The sequence below is a fragment of the Prionailurus bengalensis genome, chromosome C2 (genome assembly GCF_016509475.1).
Source record: "Prionailurus bengalensis isolate Pbe53 chromosome C2, Fcat_Pben_1.1_paternal_pri, whole genome shotgun sequence".
In the NCBI taxonomy this organism is placed as follows: Eukaryota; Metazoa; Chordata; class Mammalia; order Carnivora; family Felidae; genus Prionailurus; species Prionailurus bengalensis.
In genome coordinates this window covers 159,760,158-159,781,373 of record NC_057350.1, presented here as the reverse complement: position 1 = coordinate 159,781,373, position 21,216 = coordinate 159,760,158, and the positions used below count along the sequence as shown (strand labels likewise).

General features: G+C 41.3%; 1 protein-coding gene across 2 annotated transcripts; it reads right to left on the bottom strand.

Moving 5' to 3' along the window:
• Positions 1-661: 661 nt before the first annotated feature.
• Positions 662-19,532, bottom strand: ZNF35 (zinc finger protein 35). Of its 2 annotated transcripts, none has more exons than XM_043595951.1 (4): positions 19,396-19,532; positions 16,719-17,027; positions 15,589-15,733; positions 662-10,320 (listed from the first exon to the last, which is right to left on the bottom strand). In XM_043595951.1, exons 2-4 carry the CDS (start codon positions 16,908-16,910, stop codon positions 9,074-9,076), a joined length of 1,584 nt encoding a protein of 527 aa, XP_043451886.1. In that variant the 5' UTR covers positions 16,911-17,027; positions 19,396-19,532; the 3' UTR covers positions 662-9,073. The 2 variants fall into 2 exon arrangements, with proteins under 2 accessions (XP_043451886.1, XP_043451887.1); XM_043595952.1 differs by having other exon boundaries at positions 16,719-17,024.
• Positions 19,533-21,216: the final 1,684 nt, after the last annotated feature.

Genomic DNA, 21,216 nt, shown 5'->3' with positions numbered 1-21,216 from the left:
TGCCCACCACCTCCTCCATGTCTTTGCTCTTTCCATCCATTGCTGATTCTCCCCAGCTGGCCCTCGCCTCCATTCCCCCCACCCCAGTTGCAGACTATTCTATCACCTCGATGACCTTAGGCTGCAGCCCACCCTTCACTTTCTCTTCAACATGCCCCTCCCAGCGCAGGACTACTACTTCCTCTCCCTTGCACATGAATATGGCCTCTCCTCCCCTACCTTCAGCACCTCCTCCCCATGCCACCCCCTCCCATGACCTCTGCCCTCCATTAACCAGAGTGCAAGGAGGCAGCACCTTTGGGCCCAGCGTGGACCTCAGGGCCGGGTCTCTGAAGTGTACCCACCAGGGCAGAAGTATGGGGCTGTAGGCTTTCACCTAGCAGCTCTAAGAAAACAGGAGGGGTCTTCATCTTTATGGTTCTCCCAGCTGGTTCCTCCTGTTTGATCCAGAGGAAAAGGGACAGGGGGTGAGACCAGAACCCAATTCAGTCCTGTTACTCCAAAATGAATTTCAAATGACCTAACTCAAAGGACTAGGCAAAATCATGGGAGAATGTAAAATTTGAAGAGGAGAAATCTATGATTTGACTTTACATCTTAAATATCCAAACCATAAAAATTAAAGGACTAACTATAAACTGGGTAATATCTGCAACACATATGGCAGTTAAGTAATTTCTTTACTACAGCAGAGTCTATATAAACCAATTCTTAAAAGGATCAACAACCCAACACAAAACTGTTAAAGAATATGAACAAGCAAATCACAGAAAAAAGAAAAACCTTTTAAACACCTAAAACGATATCCAGTTTCACTCATAACTGAGTGAAAAATAAAACATGAGAGCATTTTTCACTTACCAGACCAGAAAACAATACTTTTATATAAGACTCACAGAAATGGGCATTTTCATACACATATTGGGAACATTTGTAATTTCTATCAAAATACCAAACGTACCTATACTCTTTACCAATTTACCTTGCAAACAAAGTCACACACAGAAGATGGTGTGCTGGGATAATCAGCATGGCATTGTTTGTAAAGCAAAAGATAGAAAAGAACCTACACGACTACCAACAGGACACTGCTACATGAGTCATGGTACAACCATACTATTCAGTATCACATGGCAAAGAAAAAAAGAATGAGGTAGATCTTATAGGCTAATATATAATCATCTCCACGACACACTAAATGGAAAAAGTGTGTATCCTAAGCTCCTGTTTGTGTGTTTCAGAGGGGGATACATATGATTGTTAATGCATGGACTCTATATGAAGGGTCATGAAATTTTAAAGTTATCTCCAGGGTACTAATAACCTGGGGTACTCTGGGCTTGGAGAACTTACTCTTCATTGTTTGCTTTTGTACTTTTGATGAGAAGGGTCTCTGGAGGGACACTGAGAAAGCAGCTTGGGAGAAAGCGACACAGGGTTTGTTTGGCCTCAGAGCTATTCTAACCCTGACTGTGACTACTGGCTTTGAAAACGGGGATTATAAGAGAACTTCTCTCCTCAGGTAAGGACTAAATGAATTAAAGAACATCTGGCATTTAGCTTCCCACACAGGAACCCCTCCAACTAAGGAGGTGGTTACTACCTTACTACTAGCCTGCTAGGACTTGGGTTGCCTCCCCCAAATCCCCACCCAACACCACAGAAGTATTAACCACTGTGAACACACGGTGGCCCCAGAGAGGCACAAGGAAACCAGGGCTTCTCAAGTCTGGGTCAGGCCCCATTTGTCACAAGTCATGTTTCACCAGGGTGTGGAGGCTGATTTCTGGATTGGGGATTTGCTGCTTGATCTTTCATACCCCTAAGGCCTGCTTATTCCACCTGTCCCTTCTCCTCTGGTCCCCTGCCACTGCCTGGGTCAGAATCTCCCTTGGAGTCTGACAAAAGCTATCTGTATGGTCTCCAGGATTCCTTTCTCCCCTCACCACCCTCCAGCCACAAGTGGCCGTCACAAACACTGAGGTTACATATATTCCCTGACTGAACTCCTTCACCTGGCATGAAGTCATCAGTAACTGGGCACTTTGTTCCCCAGTCCCTTATTCTGCTGCTCCCCACAATCACAGTCCCTCAAAATGCCTCACTACTCTGTACAAGCCATGATCTTTTTTATTTGCCTTTTCCCTCCTGGTGATAAGAGTAAGGGCTTATTATAGAAAATAGAGACAACATAGTAAGATTTAACCACTGTTAATCACCAGTGTACTTATTTTCTTTCAGTCTTTTCTATGCATGTATATTTAAGTAAACTGGGCTCTCTGTTTCCACCATTTAATTTGGTACTTAGCATTTTCCATTTAATATCATAAACATTTTATATCACTAAACCGTCTTTTGAATATTTTAGTGGGTGCATATTATTTCATCGTATCATAATTTAATCACTCCCCTATTGTTAGTCACTTGGGTTGTTTCCATTTTTTGTAAAATAATAACACTGACAGTATATAAGTGTCAAAATATTCATTTTTCAGATAGCTAAGTGGTAGTATACTATAGCAAAGAATTTCAACATTCTTTTTAAATGGTTTAACTTCCCCTAAAATGATAATGGATTAAAATGGTTTAAAATGTATAAATAATGATGGGATAAGGCAAATAAATTTCTATAAGATGTAAAATGGATGAACTGGTAACTGAGAAAGTTGCATGGACAGATTAACAGCTTGAGATACTTGCTGAGGGCAATACAATGGAAGGAGGTAGCAGATCTACCCTGCCAAGCCCCAAAACAATCTGGGACCTGGAAATCTCAGGTACATTAAGGAGGAAGAAGTGAGGCTAAAAATAAGGGCATTAACTGAAGGTCTAGAATAACACTTGATTCTCTTCTCTCCCATTCCTAGAGAAACACTTACAGCATCCAAACCCCAGACAAAAATATCAGAGGATTTCCTGCTAAGGCAGCAGATGAGCCCCAGAAAAAAGATTTCAGCATTCTGGAATTTAGAGGTTTCCAGGGAAAGAGCTCGCTCTCCACTCGAACACACAGAGGTCTCAATTGGACTTTTGATACTTTTGTGTGTGTCATTAAGAAGCACAACATATTTGAGGAAAGTCTCCAATGAGAGTAAATAAGAGAAACAAAGAGAAAAAGGACCCAGGGTCAAGGGCATGAAAGGGTGAGATATCAGATGACAGAGAAACCTTTAATTAGAAACCTTCTCATCAGAACAGATTTGAGAGGTATCTCTAAAATGAGAATAGTATGCTACAAAAAAAGAACAGAAAAGACTTTTTAGAAATTAATTATTGCCAAAATAAGAAACTCGCTAGGCAGGTTGAAAAATAATGAAGGTACTCTCCAAGAAAATAGCACAAAACAAGGAAATGGAAATAACACAGAAAATAGTTTAGGATCAACCCACAAGGTCCTACATTTGATTGACAGGAATTCCAGAAAGAGTAAAAACAGGAAAAATAAATACATGGAAAGGGGTAACACAAGAACATTTCCAAGAATAAAAATACCTGAGTTGCTAGATTGAAAAATTCCACTGAGTACATTGGGGAATTGAGTGCGCCAAGAATAAAGAGGAGACTTTAAAAGCTTCCGGACATGGGGGTAGGGGAACAGACCACACTAATACAAATAGTATTTATTGATTGTCAAAGAAATAAGAATCTGACAGGAATAAGACTCCACAAACTTGTGGGGAAATTTTTCCATGTAGAATTTCAGAGCCAAAGCACCAATCAAACTTGAGGGCAGAGAAAGATGTTTACGATATATTAAGCACTCAACATTTTGTCTTTCATATACTCTTTCTTGGCAAATGACCTGAAGATACACTGCAGTAAAATGAGAAAGTAAATGAACAAACAGCAACATGTACAATTCGGAACTCAATGAAGCCTAGTATAACAAGAAAACGGTGGGCAGGAAAACATCAAGGACAGACCAGAGCAGGAGGCTGGAGGTTTCTTAAATAAAAAATGGGGATTCTACAGAGTATCGAACTGGATGGAGAATCTGAAAATAACTGAGTGTGCTAAAAGCAATCAGTACAAGAGGAAAAGAAGGGCAAATAGAAACTCCAGTAAAACAAAATGCTGTTTCAAAACACACATAGTCGTAGGAAGCTACTTAGATCTGCAGTGAACATTTACATGGTCAGAATGACATTCATGCTGTTTATTTTAAACTTTTGAAATAAATCAATAAACAAAGCATAGAAGACAGAATAGAGTTCAAGAATTATCAGACTTGACATTGTCAGAGGCAAAGACATGAGAATGGAAAGAGAAAGAAATGGCAGGGCATATCCCACACCTTAAATACGGAAATGAAGTACTGTTTATAGTTAATACATTCAAACTAAATATGTAAATATAATAATTTTTTTCTGATTATAAAATTCTTGTTCCTTGTAGAAAACATGGAAATTAGTTAAAAAGAAAAAAAAAAGATTTTTAATCACCCATAATTTTATAATCTATACGGACCAGGTTTGAGCCTAAGCTCTGCAAGTTACTATCTGTATGGCTGTGAACAAGCCACTTAACCACTTATATCATTTTCTTATATTTCATTCAGGTAATTTATTTATTATTTAATAGCATATGTATGTTACAATAGTATATGTAACATCAAATGAGAACTGTACTATATACATAATTATGAATCCAGGGTTGTTGTTGTTTTTCACTTTAAAACACAGAGTGGATACATATCATATGCTCTTTGTACTTCTAAATGTATCCTTGCTGTAGGGGAGTCAGAGGGTTCTCAGAGATGGGACTGGAATCAATGTAAAAGAAACCTAAAGTTTGGTAGACAGAGGTAGGGTAGGAAGTGGTAGTAATAAGCACCGGGGACAGTGTGAGCAAAGGCACAGAAGAGCAAGCACATGCCTTCAAGTTGCAGTAAAAGGTGCATGGGAAGTGAAGAGCTTAATAAATCATGTGAAGGAATCCAGAGGTTTCTGAGGAGACATCAGAAGAGGCTCTGATAGACCTTGTCTGCCTCTGCACTCCAGGAACTAGCACCATGTTTGCCACAAAGAGAGTGAATAGTAAGGACTGTTATAATAAGAGAATGACACGTGGGAAACCAGAAATATCATGGGTTTCCAGTTGGGGTGCTGCATAACGCTGCCATCTGTTGAAGGAGGAATCCAGGAAAAGCAAGATTTAAAAAGTTGGCAACATCGAGAGATTCTGACTTTTTTTTTTTTTTTTTTTTTTTTTTTTTTGAGAGCATACACCAGTGGGCAAGGGGCAGAGGGAGAAAGAGAATCTTAAGCAGGCACCATGCCCAGTGCAGAGCCCCATCTCATGACTGTGATTAGTACCTGAGCCAAAATCAGGAATCAGAGGCTTAACTGACTGAGCCACCCAGGCACCCCCAACCTCATTTTTTAAAAATGTCACTGGTAATGGGGCACTTGGGTGACTCAGTTAAGTGACTGAATCTTGGATCTCAGCTCAGGTCCTAATTTCAGGGTTCAAGCCCCACGTTGGGCTCCATGCTGGGTGTAGAGCCCATTTAAAAAGAATAAAATAAGTTAAAAATAAAAGTCAATGGCAATTATGTAGTGCATTCCCAAGTGTGACTTTACACCCTAAAGGAGCCAATAACTGGCCTTAGGAAGCTTATCTGCACCCCCACAAATGAGTGCAAAACTGAATGTGCTATCTGCATTTCTCTGGAAGAGTATCTTCAACCTCCATTAGATCCTCAAAGGGGCTGTGAAAGATTGAGCACAGAATGGAGCAAGTGAAGTGACAGATGTGGGAGGACAACTACCTAGGCAAGGAAGGGAGGGCACCCAGAACATAGAAGAATATTAGCCTTGCCCCAAACACCTCTTCCTGAGCCTAGAGGAATTCACGGGCAAATGTTTGAGGGACGTAAGGGTGTGCGTCTGTGTGTGTGTCTCAATGAAGAGTTTCTCACCTGTGCCCCGCAAAATACAAGATTTCATTATCACTTTTACATCACTGTGCTCCACCTGATATATAACCGTTGGTCTCATTTGAGACTTCTTGGCTCAGCTGGTCTGGCTCCTTGATAGCTCTTGGCAACTTAAGAAGCAGGGCTTCAGAGTTCCCATCCACTTCTAGAAATAACAGCAAAAGGAGAAAGGAGCTGACCTCTGGGAAAAGGAAAAGCTAAGCCAAATCTGACAATAAGGAGCAGTCCCTTGTCATTTATCAGGAACCATACAGAAAAAGGAGGGCTGTAACTTATTTTGAGGGCTGGCGTTGAACTGGAAGCAAGAGTTGTTAGTTGGGTAAGGATCTGGTCTATCTAGTAATCCATTAGGTTCCCATGATTTGTGAAGGATTGGAGGTCCTGAACGTGGGTGAAGGTTTGTGGAAACCCAGACCCTGAAATGAAATACAGTAGAAATGTAAAAAGTCATTTTGTTGAATGAGGAATATAAAAGTATGTTATGTAAAACGTGGCTTGCTCATATAAATAAAGTGTGGTATATCACTTAAAATACAAACAGAGTCAGTCACAGAATCCTCACAGCCAAGGTACAGGACACCCAGTACAGCCAATGTTGTTAGCATCTTGTTTTGCTGAAACCACACAGAACACTCTACACACACACATCCAGATCTTTATTCTAGGGCTTCCCCACTCCACCTTTGATCACATGTATTTGTGGCCTGCAGACTTTATTTGACTACAGTGGCCATTACCTTGGTTACACACTGGGTTCCCTCCAGAACTAAAAAAAATACTGGGCCCTGGGCCTGGAAATTTTCTTAAGCACACTAGGTGATTTTAACATGCAGCTAAGTGAAAACCACTGTTTCACTGAGAAGTTGGGTCTGATTCCCAAATCAAGCTTCACCTTTACCTTCACATCACAATCACCTGAGTAGCCTTTTCTGAATTGTCTACGAATAGCAACCTTTAGCCAGGAAATCACAATCATCCATGATGAGCATCCAATTATGAGGATGAACACAAAATGTGGAACTAAAACAATTTAACTGCCCCAATGGTCATAAGTCCCAGCTGGTACCTTTCAGGAAAGTACTTTTGGTCTCTCGATAGGTCTAGATCACCAATTTATCCCAAATCATCAGACCTGCTCTCCCTCTCTTCTGGGCTTCCTGATCCTGCAGAGGGAAAAACCTAAGCTTGTTCCTATTCTCAGCATGAGGTCTTATCTTTGGGTCTCTCCACTGCTAGCTAGGAGACAGGAATAGGGACTGTCAGGGTCAGTGAGGACATGAGCATTTTTGATTCTCACTTTTGAATTCTACTGACTTCTTACAGTTGTGTATGACTGACAATGCAACTGGAAAAAGAAGGTGCACATGCCTGGATAAAACACCACGGTTGAAGAGAAGGGAGAAGAGAAAATAAACAAGCTTTCCTGTTTATACATATGCCTTCTGTACATTAAAACTGCTCTGTAAAATACAAAACAAATGAGCCAGTATGAGTCCCAATGGTGGGACTTCTACTGACAGTCACACCAGATCGCTTATCAACAGGTAGGGCACTTACGATACGCACCTACTTGCTGAATGGGGTGAGGAGAGAGATCCAGAATTTGGGAAACTCAAATTAGTCTCAGATTTGCTGCTTACTGGTTACTCTGCCTAAGGCACATCCCCAAATCTGTCACTCAGCTTCCTCACCTGAAAATGAGACCATATACTCCTTTCTCAGGCTCTGCACAGACCCAGGTGAGGGTTACAGGTGGTTAGACACACAGCATGGCAGAACAAAGAGAACCCGGATTTAAGTCCTGGATTTGAATGTAGGCTGTTATTTGCTGTTTGACCACTCTCAGAGAAATGGGGCAAACAGCTCTTTCAGTGTTCTAAAGATTAAGGTAAGGATCTATGTGAAAGCATGAGAGAAGTGCTGGGAATCTTGTTTTTATACATGAAGGTGCATAATCAAATTTAAACAAAGAATTAAGTTCTATATAAATACGGCAATATTACATAACTACCTATTGCATAGTTTTATAAATCATTTTACTAAGAATAAAGGCTCAATGGTAACAAAGGTTCTTACCTTAGCCAGTTTCTTCATCCTTCTAAGTTTTCATATTCCAATACCTTTGAACTTCTCAAAAAAAAAAAACCAAATTAAGACCTAAGGAGTCCCATTCTTCCTCCTCCCTCTCAGAATTAGGACTCCATTAGTTCTTCTAAAGACCAGCCAGAAAGTGAGAATAACACCCAAATTGAGCTCCCTGGCTGAGCCTAAGCAGAATGAGCATAGCCAACGTGGCTATGCCTCTCGGCAAGCTTTATTCTTTGACTCCTCTATCTGGGGAGTGTCACAGGCATCTTACTCCGATGGGAGTACAATGGGAGTTAGGGTCACTTAGAGTTGTTGATCTTAGCAAATGAATACAGGCCAGCACATTTGTGGCCCCAGCGTGTTGTCTCCATCAACCCTCCAGTGTTTGGCCCTGCACACTGGGAAGAAAAGACTCATCAGAGGTCCCCAGAGCTTTACTACACCAAGGTTCACGAGTCACAGATAATAAGAGAAACAGCTGTTTCCTACTTCTATCCATTTTAGGACCAGGAGACAGTTAATAGGGTGTTTTTTGTTTAAATTACCTAAGGAATGGAAAGCTAATCAATGTTCATAGGTGAGTTGTTGGTGAATTGCTACCCCAAGTGATTTCCTTAATTAATCACTGCTTAACCCAAATACTAGAATACAAGGTTCAAAGCTCCAGAATTGCACCAGGCAGACCTATACCAACAACCTGCCTGTTGCTCAAGAAATTACCAGGCTCAAAAAACAAAATTAAGCTAAAAATACCTTTCCTCAAACAGGATCTTTATCACTTAGCTTTGCATGACCCATTTTAAAGAAAGCCACATTTCATTTCAAACAGGACTACTGAGGGCACAGTTTAAAACACAGTCCTTGCCTTTAGATGCTTTCACTTTCTTTAAGTCAGCCTCTGAAATGCTTGTCTTGTGTTCTGTGCTGCATTCTTGAAAACTGTTACTTGTAACATGGCGGGCCTCATTTTTACAAACAAAAACAGCAAAGACATGTCCAATTAGGGGGCAGTGGATTATGATCAATGCCTGGAGTAACAAGTACTTGTCACTCAACAAGATGAGTTCTGTGGTGTCGCATGAGGTGCGAGTTAGAAATGAAAGCCGCACCACACTTGGCACACTCGTAGGGCTTCTCCCCAGTGTGGGTTCTCTGGTGCACAGTGAGACTCGACCTCTGCCGGAAGGCCTTGCCACACTCATTGCATGTGTAAGGTTTCTCCCCATTATGAATTCTCTGATGAATAAGCAGGTAGGAGCTACACGTGAAGGCCTTCCCACACTCATTACACACATAAGGGAGATCTCCACTGTGAATCCTCTGATGCACAATAAGGCAAGAGAGCTGACTGAAGGCTTTTCCACACTCACTGCAATCATAAGGTTTCTCTGCAGTGTGAATTCTCTGGTGCACAATAAGGTGCGAAAAACAACTAAAGGCTTTTCCACATTCTTTACACTCATATGGCTTCTCACCAGTATGGCTTCGCTGATGCACAATAAGGTTTGCACTCTGGGTGAAGGCTTTGCCACAATCGTTACAGGCAAAGGGCTTCTCCCCAGTGTGGATCCTCTGGTGGACAATGAGGTTTGAGCTCCGAGTAAATGTTTTCCCACACTCATTACATTCATAGCATTTTTCTGTAATGTGGACTTTCTGGTGCCGAGCAAGTTGTGAGCTATAACTGAAGGCTTTCTCACATTCACTACACTTAAAGGTTTTTTCTAAGGAGTGGATTTTTTGATGTACGGTCAGATTTGAACTCTGAGTGAAGGCTTTCCCACATTTTGAACAAACATACGGCTTCTGTCCAGTGTGGATTCGCTGATGCACAACAAGGTTTGCACTCTGAATGAAGGCCTTCCCACACTCATGACATTCAAAGGGCTTCTCCCCTGTGTGGATTCGCTGATGCACTACGAGGTTTGCACTCTGACTAAAGCCTTTTCCACACACACTACATGTAAAAGGCTTCTGTCCAGGCTGGCTTTTCTGATTTTTAACAGAGCTAGAACTAAGGCTATACCTTTCCCCAGATTCCTGACATTTCTGGTTTTCCTCTACTTTGAAGCTTTCAGGTACATGACAGTCCTTCACTGTCACTTGTCTGAAATCTTTCTTTTCCCTTTTGATTCTCTGCTTCTTTAACAGGTTCCCTTTTTCGCAGGCTTCTCCTAACTCAGGTTCTGGAGGATTAACTTTCTGGATTCTTCCTGGCATTATGCAGGGTTTTTCTGCTTCATCACATATCTCAGTTTTTGGAACCAGTAACTGTGGGTTCTTGGTTTCAGCACCTGAAACAATAAACAGAAAGTACAAATGTCAGCTTATTCTGGCCCATAAAAAGAACAGGATCACGAAGTGATAAACGTCAGGAAGTATGTGACTTCAGCGTATGTAAAATGGCTTCATCAAAGGAAAAGTATTCCCCCACGCATCACCTCTCCTCTGTAGGTTCTTTTGCCAGGTCTATGCCCTCTCCCACACCTAGAGCAGAATCTACTAATTCATGGTCTTTCCAGCACTTCCACTTACCTCAACTAGACATCTAATCCAGTGCCTCATGCCAGGAAAGTCATCTTCAGACATGTCTCCTGGCTGTCTTAATTGTAAGACCAGTTATGAACAACACTAGTTTCTCCCCAGGCCTTCTTAGGTAAGGTAAGGCCTTCTTACCTTAGCCAATTAGTGTGAATTTGCTTACAACCCACCAATTAATTAGGGAGAGTCCCTCCCTGGGAATGAAGATCTATGCAACTTAGATTTCTGTGTCAGAGGAAGCTAGATATCAAAGAAAGGATAAGCATGGACAGAGAGGGTCACGCTGGATGCCAAAAGGACCAGCACAGCTAAGAGCACCCGAAACATTAAGGGTTTATGCAGCTCAGAGGTTAAGAACATGGATTCTGGAGCCAGACTGCCTGGTTTCAAATCCCTGCTCTGCCACTTACCAGCTGCAGGACTTTGGGCTGGTAACTTCTCTGTGCCTCAGTTTCCTTATCTCTAAAATAGGGACACTAACAGTATCTACCTCATAAGACCATGAGATTAACTGAGTTACTCTATGGTAATGGCTGAGAACAGCCATGGAGCATAGGAAGTGGCTGTGTGAGAGTCTGCAGTGACTCTGAGCCTGACTAGTAGTGCTGTGAGTCTAAGTGTTGGGGCCCAGGAGCAAAGATGAACCTTAGAGGAGAAGAGTTGTTATGGTGACAGATGGCAACATTAGAAGGGACTAAAGAACAATGTGAACAGTAACAGCTGAATCCTTGTATTAAACAAACAGCTTATGTCTTATGTCATATGAAAGCCTTATGTCAAGGAAAGCTGACCTTCCTAAGATTGAGTCATGGTATAGCCTGCTCCATTATGCCATTATCATGAAAACACCAAAACTTCCTCAAGTTTTAAAACTCTGACTAGTTTCTGGCTGCTCCACATTGCCTCAGAACCCTAATGGTGTCAAAAAGAAGTCCTGCAGTCAGCAACACCATAAGTCTTTGTCTCCTCTCCACCCCTACCACTCTTGGTCCTGGAATGTCCATCCATGCATCCATACCTAGTGTTGGTAGAGGGAACCCTTCACAGAACTTTAAATATACCAAACTCAGAAACACCACCCAGACAAGGCACATGAAACCAGGGCAAACAGCAGTGGGAGGCAAGCCTGCAGTGGAGGGAAGTGCTCCCACTGGTGCTGTCAGCCTAGAAGTGAGCAGGAAAGCTGTGAGCTGCAGCTCATGAAGCAACTGCAGCTGGTCAATCTTGCATCTACACAACATCCCACAAGTAGAGACCAGTGCAACTCTCTAATCTATGAGATGAGTGACTGGGACAGGCACGTTGAGGTACAAAGCAACATGGGGGGGGGGGGCAGGGAAACAGTCCAGTTTGACTGCCTGGTTAAGACAACACTAATATGACATTCCCATCACAATCATTCAGATAAGATGGGCAGTGCTGGAAAAAAGGAATGCCTGAGGGCTGCATATAGCAGAGCACTGAATGCAACAACAAATTCAGAAATGCTAGCCTTTTTCCAGTTATTTCTATTCCTACTGTTCTGATGTCTTTCTTAAATCTATTTTTCTCCCTGTAGATTTACTGCCCTTACATCATTTTCTTTTTTTCTCTTTATTTTTTTTAACTGAAATATAATTAACATAGTTTGATATATTAGTTTCAAGTGTATTAACATAGTGATTCAACAATTCCATACACAACTCAGCGCTCACCACCCTTAGTCACATTTGTCACCATATCTTTTTTCTTATTTTACTTTTTTTCCCATTACCCCTTTCCCCTACTGCCTCTTCATCTGTCCTCTCTTGGTTTTTATTTTTAAAATTTGTGTGTGAAATATTCTGATTTTTTTTTCCCCTGTATGGTTTCATGTCTTTTCTGCTCTTCTTTTGTCCATTACTTTCTTCCATTGTTCTCTACTTTTCTTTATCCCATACATCTCACCTAATCTTCCCTCCTAATGTCTCCCACTCTGCTTTTTTTCCATCTCTTTCTTCTCTCCTTTAGCACCAGCCATCACTGACACTGGGGGCCTCCCATCCCCACCAAGCATCTCTCCAACAAAAACCAAGTCTAAGAATACTTCAGTCTATGACCTCACTTCCCCTAACCTCACTCTACCCTTTTTACCATGATATTTAGAACACGAGAAAGACATGAAAGATTAAGATGGATGGGGACTACTGGACCAATTAGAATAACAGAAACAAGTCTTTATATGTACATCATGCTTTATGTCAAAATTATTACAGAAGCGGATACAACTTAGGCCTACAAGGTCTTCATGTAGTGGCTACCTGACAGTTTCATCACAGGGATAAAGTAAGAGCTAGGATCTAGGCCAATGCCCAGGGTCTAAGAAAAGGAAAGAAGGCCCATTCTGTGTACTCAAGCTCAAATCCCCTTGGGTTAATTAATTAGCCATCAGCTGAGAACCTGTACCCCCGGCTTGTTTGAGATGCTATTTTTCCTCTTTTGGATCTTGAAAGATTACTGTAATCCTAGTACAGAAATAAGTATAGAAATAAACTAAAAACATACTTGTGATCAACTAGAGCACAAAGTAATAAGTTTTGAAATCAATACTTTTCTTTCATTTTTTTTTTTTTAATTTTTTTTTTTAACGTTTATTTATTTTTGAGACAGAGAGAGACAGAGCATGAACAGGGGAGGGTCAGAGAGAGGGAGACACAGAATCCGAAACGGGCTCCAGGCTCTGAGCTGTCAGCACAGAGCCCGACGTGGGGCTCGAACTCACGGACCGTGAGATCATGACCTGAGCCAAAGTCAGACGCTTAACTGACTGAGCCACCTAGGTGCCCCTCTTTCATTTTTTTAAAAAGAAGAGTTATGAAATGCTATATAAGCCTGCCATCTTAGCTGGTGGATGTGTTCTGACATATGAAAGATAATTTACTAATTTTGTATGTCATTACAAACTCATTAGACTTACAAAAGCCATGTGCTTATCTAGGTTATAAGTGTAATATTTGTAAATCTAGCTACTTAGGTGCTTGAAATGTTTTAAAAAATTGGATATATTAAATTTGAAATTTAATACATTTTATATATTTTTAAGAAAATAGAAATATGGAAATTTTTATATTAAAAAAATGATATGTAGGTGGAACAAATCTTTTAAAAAGTACAAAATTTTCTTTTTTTTAATTTTGAGAGAGAGAGAGAGAGAGAGAGAGAGAGAGAGGTGTGCACGTGAGCAGGAGAGGGGCAGAGAGAAAGGAAGAGAGAGAGGGAGAAAGAACCCCAAGCAGGCTCTGCACTGTCAGTGGAGAGCCCGGCAGGGGGCTTGAACTCATGAACCATGAGGTCACGGCCTGAGCTGACATCAAGAGTCAGACACTCAACAGACTGAGCTACCTAGGTGCCCTGTTTTAAAAAGCTTAAGAATTTAATCTGTAAACTTGAAGCTTAACTAAACATGAATTAAAGAAAAAGTACAAATATTCTCATTTTTATAAAAAAATTTTCTAGATGTAGAAGTGAAATAAAAATGAGTTAGGTTTAAATGCTTAAAAACTTGGCTTTAAATGTATAAACTTTAATGAAGTCAATATTAGTTAATACATAGGAAACTATAGATAAAACTCTCTCAGATATTAATAGCTCAGTAACACATCAAAGTTTCCAAAGCACATTCATGTATATTATACAATTTTGTCATCAAGATGAAACTGTTCTTTCACCTGTGTAGGAGCTTAAAAAAAAAAATAGTAAAATTTTAAAAAGGGCAAGACTGTGTCTCATTCAGTGTATCCCCAACACCCAACACACTACCCAGCACATAGTAAGCATGCCCCCAACAAATCCTCTATCTACTGAATCAGTACACCCAAGTTGACAGAACAGGAAATGGAGGTCCAGAGAGAAAAGACTCATTCAAGGTCACAGAGTTATCAAAAGCAGGAGAGCAACTACACTCAGATCTCTCTCTCAATTCCTAGAGCTCATATCCCTGCTGTTACCTACAGCTATGCAAACGTCTGGCAGCACAAAGAAAGGTAAATCTTGGGTGGGAACAGGGTCTTGAGGTAAGAGGCAGAGAAGGAAGAAAATCACCGTTCCTAGTATATGGGTGCCACTGCTGGAGTTCAGACATTGAATGACTGATAAAGTAAGGAAACAGGAAAGAAGGGATGATACATCAAAGAGAATGGAACAGAGAGCAGAAAGTGGGCAATAGAAGCTGCTGAGAGTTAGGGGGAAAGATTAAGGAACAGATAAGAAAATGAAAGGTGGTAATTTTAACCTTCCCCACAACAGTGGTTTAAGAAAGTGAGTAACTTGGTCAGCCTGAGGAATGGGCTAGGGACCAGAGTGGGTTCAAAATATTCAGGCATAGCCCTGTACCCAGCTGACATAGAATGTGAGTGCCAGAGGGGCCTTGGCAGTCATGCAGGGATTACTTCTACAACACAGGACCCACAGCTACCATATTCTTGGCCCACAGTTACACGTCACTTTTTCATAGATAAGTTTCTTCCACTGCTTGTCAGATATATCCTGAGTCCCAGCTTAGAGAGAAAACCAGGTGATAAAACCATGAAGACCTAGCTTTGAACATCAATATGGCTGACACAACTGTTCAAAATCCTCTGGAATCTGCATAAAGACCTATAAAAACAAAACATCTCCAGGGCATTTCCTCAAAATCACCACAAAAATTGACCCTTCCTACTTTAGCTAGCTTTTCTTGCAGGCTCACTGACCTATGATAAACACAAAGCATATGAACAGGATGTGTCTCCATGTATGAATAGATAGGAAACAATAAATGGGATTAAAAGGTGAATTTGGAGTTTGCCTGTGTTTGTCTGGTGTCTTAAGACCGTGTGCAAAATATGGCATTTCCTGTGACAAATCCATAGGCATCTTTCACCATTCTATTATCCAGCTTTCCCTGATGGTTTCAATACCTCAATACTCTTATGTTTTTCAAGCTGGGAGACAAGACCACCAGTCTCTGAATGGATTCTGAGAAACCCCAACGGTCAGATTCTGAATCAGGGGTTGAACCTTACCTAGAGAGGTCATGTTCCCATGTGTCTCCAGTATCTCACTCTTGGCCAGAGTCCCTGATAATGAGCAGGTGCCAAGGGCTGAGGCAGGAGGTGCCTCCTGTGTTGCTTTCAGGACTACAGCCATGTTCCAGAACATGTTTGGATCCTAGAGACAAGTAAGCACAGGTGGATTTCTGAGAAAATTGTCAATGGGAAGCAGTATGATTAGTTTTAAAGATGAGAACATAAAAGTACCTATTCCTGAACACCATAAAAGATTTTTTTTTTTACATTTTTTAAACTTTTTTTTTTTTTTAATAAAACAACAAAAACAGAAAATAAAGGCAGTCTTCTCTGATCCCCAAGGTGAGTTAGGCAGAGAATCAAGCCTGTGACTTTCTTCTCTATCTCTTTGATTTCACTTCACTGGCCACTCTGGCATCCAAGCCTGGCTTGCTAGTGGGTGCATGACAAAAGAGCAACACATAGGGAGATGTTCCAGGGTAGAGTTTTCTGAGGTCTAAAGACCAAAGAAGCAAGGTTATGATCTTTGGGGAACCTCAGCTCATCTGGCTAGTGATAGTAAGGAATGTTTCTGAAAACATCAAAGGCCACTGTATAGTGTATAGCCCCACTACTCAAAGTGTGATCCATAGACCACTATCATCTGGGAGCTTGTGACAAGTGTAGAATCTTAACCCAGACCTCCTGAATCCGAATCTGCATTTTAACAAGACCTCTTGGTGATTCCTATGCATATTAAAATTTGAGAAGCATATGTTAGAGCTATCAAACCTTGACTAGAGTCACCTGAAGAGGGTTTTGTTTTTTGTTTTTTTAAATCTCAGATGTCTGGGTCCCAGACCAAGATTCTCCTTTAACTGGAATCAAGTATGGCATGAGCATCACGATTTTATAAAAAGCTCCCCAGGTAATTCTGTGCAGCAAAATTTGAGAACCACTGATTTACAGAAGGCATTAATGTCCCATCAGTCAGAAGAGACTGTTTCTATTACATACCAAAGGACAACAGACTTGAGCCCTACCCTGAAAATAATACTCCAGGTGGAAGCAGAGGAACATAGTTCCCTCTGACACCACTTGAGGTGTTCAGGTCTCTCTTTCCTCCCTCCTCCAAGACTATTATTTACCTTTTCCTCCTGTTCTGATATGACAAGGCCTGTCTGGGGACTTTCCCCAGGAGCCCAGACTTTGATGTTCTCCGAGTGCACTTGTTGGCTAGATGCCTGACCTAGGAAGTTTTCTTCCTCTTCCTCCTCCTTTTTCACTGTCACTGAGCCCCAGGGGGCTAAGGCCATGGCCTCTCTCAGTTCTGCAGTCATCGTCTCTGCTCAGGAGGGGAACTCTTATAGCTGGGGGCTGCCCAGCAGAGGTCAAGCCCCATCTAATCTTTAAGTTTCTTCTTGAGTTTCTTCTCAGGGCCAGGATGATACTGTCTACTGAAAACCAGAAAACATTGTTAGCATCAAGGAGAGGTGTGCCTGGATGCCATTTAAGCCTACTGTTGCCCAGTGCCTACACAGTAGCCACAGCAGCAAGAGTCTGCTCTGCTCTTCCCTCATAGGATAGAAAGGGTTCAACGGCAAACATGTAATTTGTTCCCATCATAATCACATTACAAACAGCTTTATTTAATGTTTACTGATTTTTCCCCTGATTATAGAGTTAACGTATTTTTATTATAAAACTTGAAAAATACAGAAAATAACGAAAAAAAATCAACCCTACTCCACCTCCAAAAAGGTAACCACTGTATAGCACAGAATTTAAGACACTTCTTTTAAGGGAAAACCTTCAACCACACTAACAATTATGACTTAATAAACTTCTTGTTTTTAACTATGGGCATATACATATTTTCACAATTATCGCCATGGGGTTTTTGTTTGTTTGTTTGTTTGTTTTTAAGTAGGCTTCACACCCAGTGGAGAACCCAATGCAGGGCTTGAACTCATGACCTGAGCTGAGATCAAAAGCGGGACGCTTAACTGACTGGACCAACCAGGCACCCCACCATAATTGTTTTGTTGTTTTTTTTAAGAAGGACTATTACAACACAAAGAACTTTTTTAATTGCCAAAGATACACAAAAGCATGAACTAAAGAAACTCAAGAAAAAGTTTGACAGTCTAGACACCAACATTTAGAGATAGATGGTCACCTCTGGGTGATGTAATTACAGATAGTTTTGAGATTCTTGTTTGATGTTTACTTTTTCCATTTCTTCCAAATGTCTTGTATTACTCTTAAGATTTTTAAAAAAAAAGATGTTTTGGGACACCTGGGTGGCTCAGTCGGTTGAGCATCCAACTTCAGCTTGGGTCATGATCTTGTGGTTCATGAGTTTGAGCCCCGTGTTGGGCTGTGCTGACAGCTCAGAACCTGAAGCCTGCTTCAGATCTTGCCTCCCTTTCTCTCCAACCCCCCGCCCCCCGACCCCGCTCACACTCTCTCTCAAAAATAAATAAAAACATTTAAAAAAAAAGACGTTTTATGTTGCCAGTCTTCATACTTATCACTTTTAGTAGGTATACAATAACCTACTGGTGTTAATTCTATTGTTCTCATCCAAAAAGAGTCAAGAAAGAGAAAAATACATAGAATCAAATATATGCCCTACATACACACACGCACACGGTAGTTATCAGTGGTTTCTCTGCATTTCCAGATATGCACACCTTTACACATACTGCTTATTTTCCCAAAACAGAAATTAGAACACACTTGTACATTTTTCAGCAACTTGCATTTTGTTTTTTGCACTCAATGTCTTTATTTCACATAGTATTCCACAGTGTTAGACCTTTCAATATATGTACATACAGAGTTACTTCATTCTGGCATAGCATTCTAAATATAACTTCCTTAACCAATACTATTTATAAGCCATTACTTTGGTAAAAGGAATTCTGATCGTTTCCAATTTATTTTCTTAATAATTAATGTTAAATTTTTTTCTGTGCAAATAGCCTTTTCTTCTGCTGAATTATTCCTAATCAAGCATTGACATATAACGCTAAACTGCTTTCTAAAAGGACCACATCAAATCACACCACCACCAACTTAACCATACCCCTTTATCACACCCAAGCCAGCGGTCTTTGCTGAACATGTGAGAAAAACAATCTTACTAGTTTAGTTTATTACAAATAGATTAAAATTTGTCTATTCCCCTTCAGATGTTTAACTGGGGGGGGGGGGGGGGGGAATGCCAAATTTTACTAAGTCTCCTTTTGCTACTATTGAAGTGATCACATACTTTCTCCTATGTCAACTTATTAGCAATGTAGTGTGCACAATTTCCTGAATAACGCAACAGTACTTTCACTCCTGTAACAAATCTCGATCTGGATGATTATTTTTCCTATGACTAGCTGAATTCCACCAGGCGGAAAGGCCCTTAACATTCATTTCACCTGTGTATAAGCAAGACCGCCTACTGTGAGTATTCTTACCGGCCTGCTGACCAAACTCAAATCCGCCTCCAGCCCCACACAGCAGAGTCCCTTATCAAGGGATTCCCTTTCAGTGTCCTTTCCCTCTTTCCCAACGTGGCAACCTACCTCCCCCACCTCCATACCGTAAGCCCTATTCCCGGAGTAAGCCTGGCCCCTGGGGCTGTCCGTGTCCAAGCTCCCCCAGGCCAGACCCCCGGTAGGCTGCAGCCGTGTTCCCGAAGTAGAGGGACGCGGAGCCCGCCGGGGATAGACAGGCCTAGGCCCCAAGGGAAGGTCGCGGCGGTGCGCCCCTCTAATGGCCCCTTCCGCGCCTGCAAGGTCCGTGCCCAATCCCGCCGACCCCACTCACCGTGCACCGCGGAAAGGCCGGGCCAGACCTCGCGGGCTCTGCACCAGAACATAGGCTAGATCATGCGCCCCGCGCCTACCGGTGCGAGAACAATGACCGGACAGGAAGTGCCTGGAGACGGGCTTCCGGCTTCCCAAGTCCCCAGGCCGGCCTCTCTAGGAATGTCGGAGGTGCTGTCTTCTCGATAGGTGTCCAATATCGCTGCGGACCAGGGATGGGAATAAAAGTGCGTAGGAGGGCGCAGGTGGACTGTGGCCCTAAAGCCTCAGGAAAGGGGACATCCCCTGGCTCGGCAGTGGTTGGGCGAGGCGTGTACGCAGGAACCTGAAGCTACAAAGCATTCGTCTGTAGAACGCCCTGATAATTTTGCCCCAAACGTTTTATTTTGAAAATAACAGTACAGAAAAGTTTAAAGAATGGTACAATGAGTACCTGTATCCTCCATCTGGACTCAACACTTGCCTACGTTTGCCTGATCTCTCTGTATATACTGAAAAAAATTTTTTGAAAGTTGTAAAGTTCAAAACACTTCATTCCAAATACTTCAATATGCATTCTTTCATAATATTCTCCAAACGTTATACCGCCATTACATAATGGTAAGAAAATTAACAATTCCCTAATATCATCTAATATCCAATCATATTAAAATCTCCCAACCACCCTAAAATATGTATTTCATAATTTTGTTCTTCCAAATCAGTTTCACGCAGTGCATTTGGTCATGGTTTTTTAGGGTCTCGTTTTACCTTTCATTTTGAGTTCAACTCACAGCAAGTTGGAAAAATAATACCCTTCCCCCAGTTTCCCTCAACAAGTACAACTTACATAAGTAGTTTAGTATAAAAATCAGGAAATTGACACTTGTACATTGTGTATACTTCTACTTTTTATCACGTGTATATTTGTGTAACCACTACCACAATCAAGATATACTCTTTCAACACCACAAAGACCTTCCTAAGTGTTACCCTTCCCTCTCCCTGCTGTCCCTTCCCACCATCCCCAACCTCTGGCAACCACTAATCTTTCATCTCTATATAGTTTTGTCATTTTAGATTATATAAATAGAATCATACAGAATACCTTTTGAGATTGGATTTTTTTTCACTCAGCATAATTTTGAGATTCACTTGTCATTGCAACATTAGGTCATCCCATCTTATTGTAGAGTAATAAGTATTCATGGTATAGATATAATACTGCTTTAGCCACTTGTTGAGGCTATTTGGGTTACTTACAGATGTTGACTATTACAAATAAAACTGCTATGAAGTTGTATACATGTTTTTCTGAACATAAGTTTTCATTTCTCTGGGATAAATGCTCAGGAGTACAAATACTGGGTTATATCGTAAATGCATGTTTGGGTTTTTAAGAAACTGCCAAACAGGGTGCTGACTGAGCATCTGACTCTTGACTGACTCAGGTCATGATCTCAGGATGATGGGATTGAGCCCCGCATCAGGCTCTACACTGAGCATGAAGCCTGCTTAAGATTCTCTGTGTCTGTCTGTCTGTCTCTCTCTCTCTCTGTCTCTCCCTCTCTGTCTCTCCCCGCCCCCCCAACCTCTCCCCCGCTCAACATGCTAGCTCTTCAAAAAAAGGCAGGGGGCGGGGGGGGGGGGGAGGCTTAAAAAAAAAACAACTGCCAAACTGTTTCCAAGAGTGTCTGTACCATTTAACAATCCCAGCAACATATGAGATCCAGTTACTCTGCATCATTGCCAACATGTAGTAATATTATTTTGTCCCCTTTTTCTAAGCTATTCTGATAGGTGTACAGTGATTTTTAACTTTTATTTTCCTAATGGCTAATGA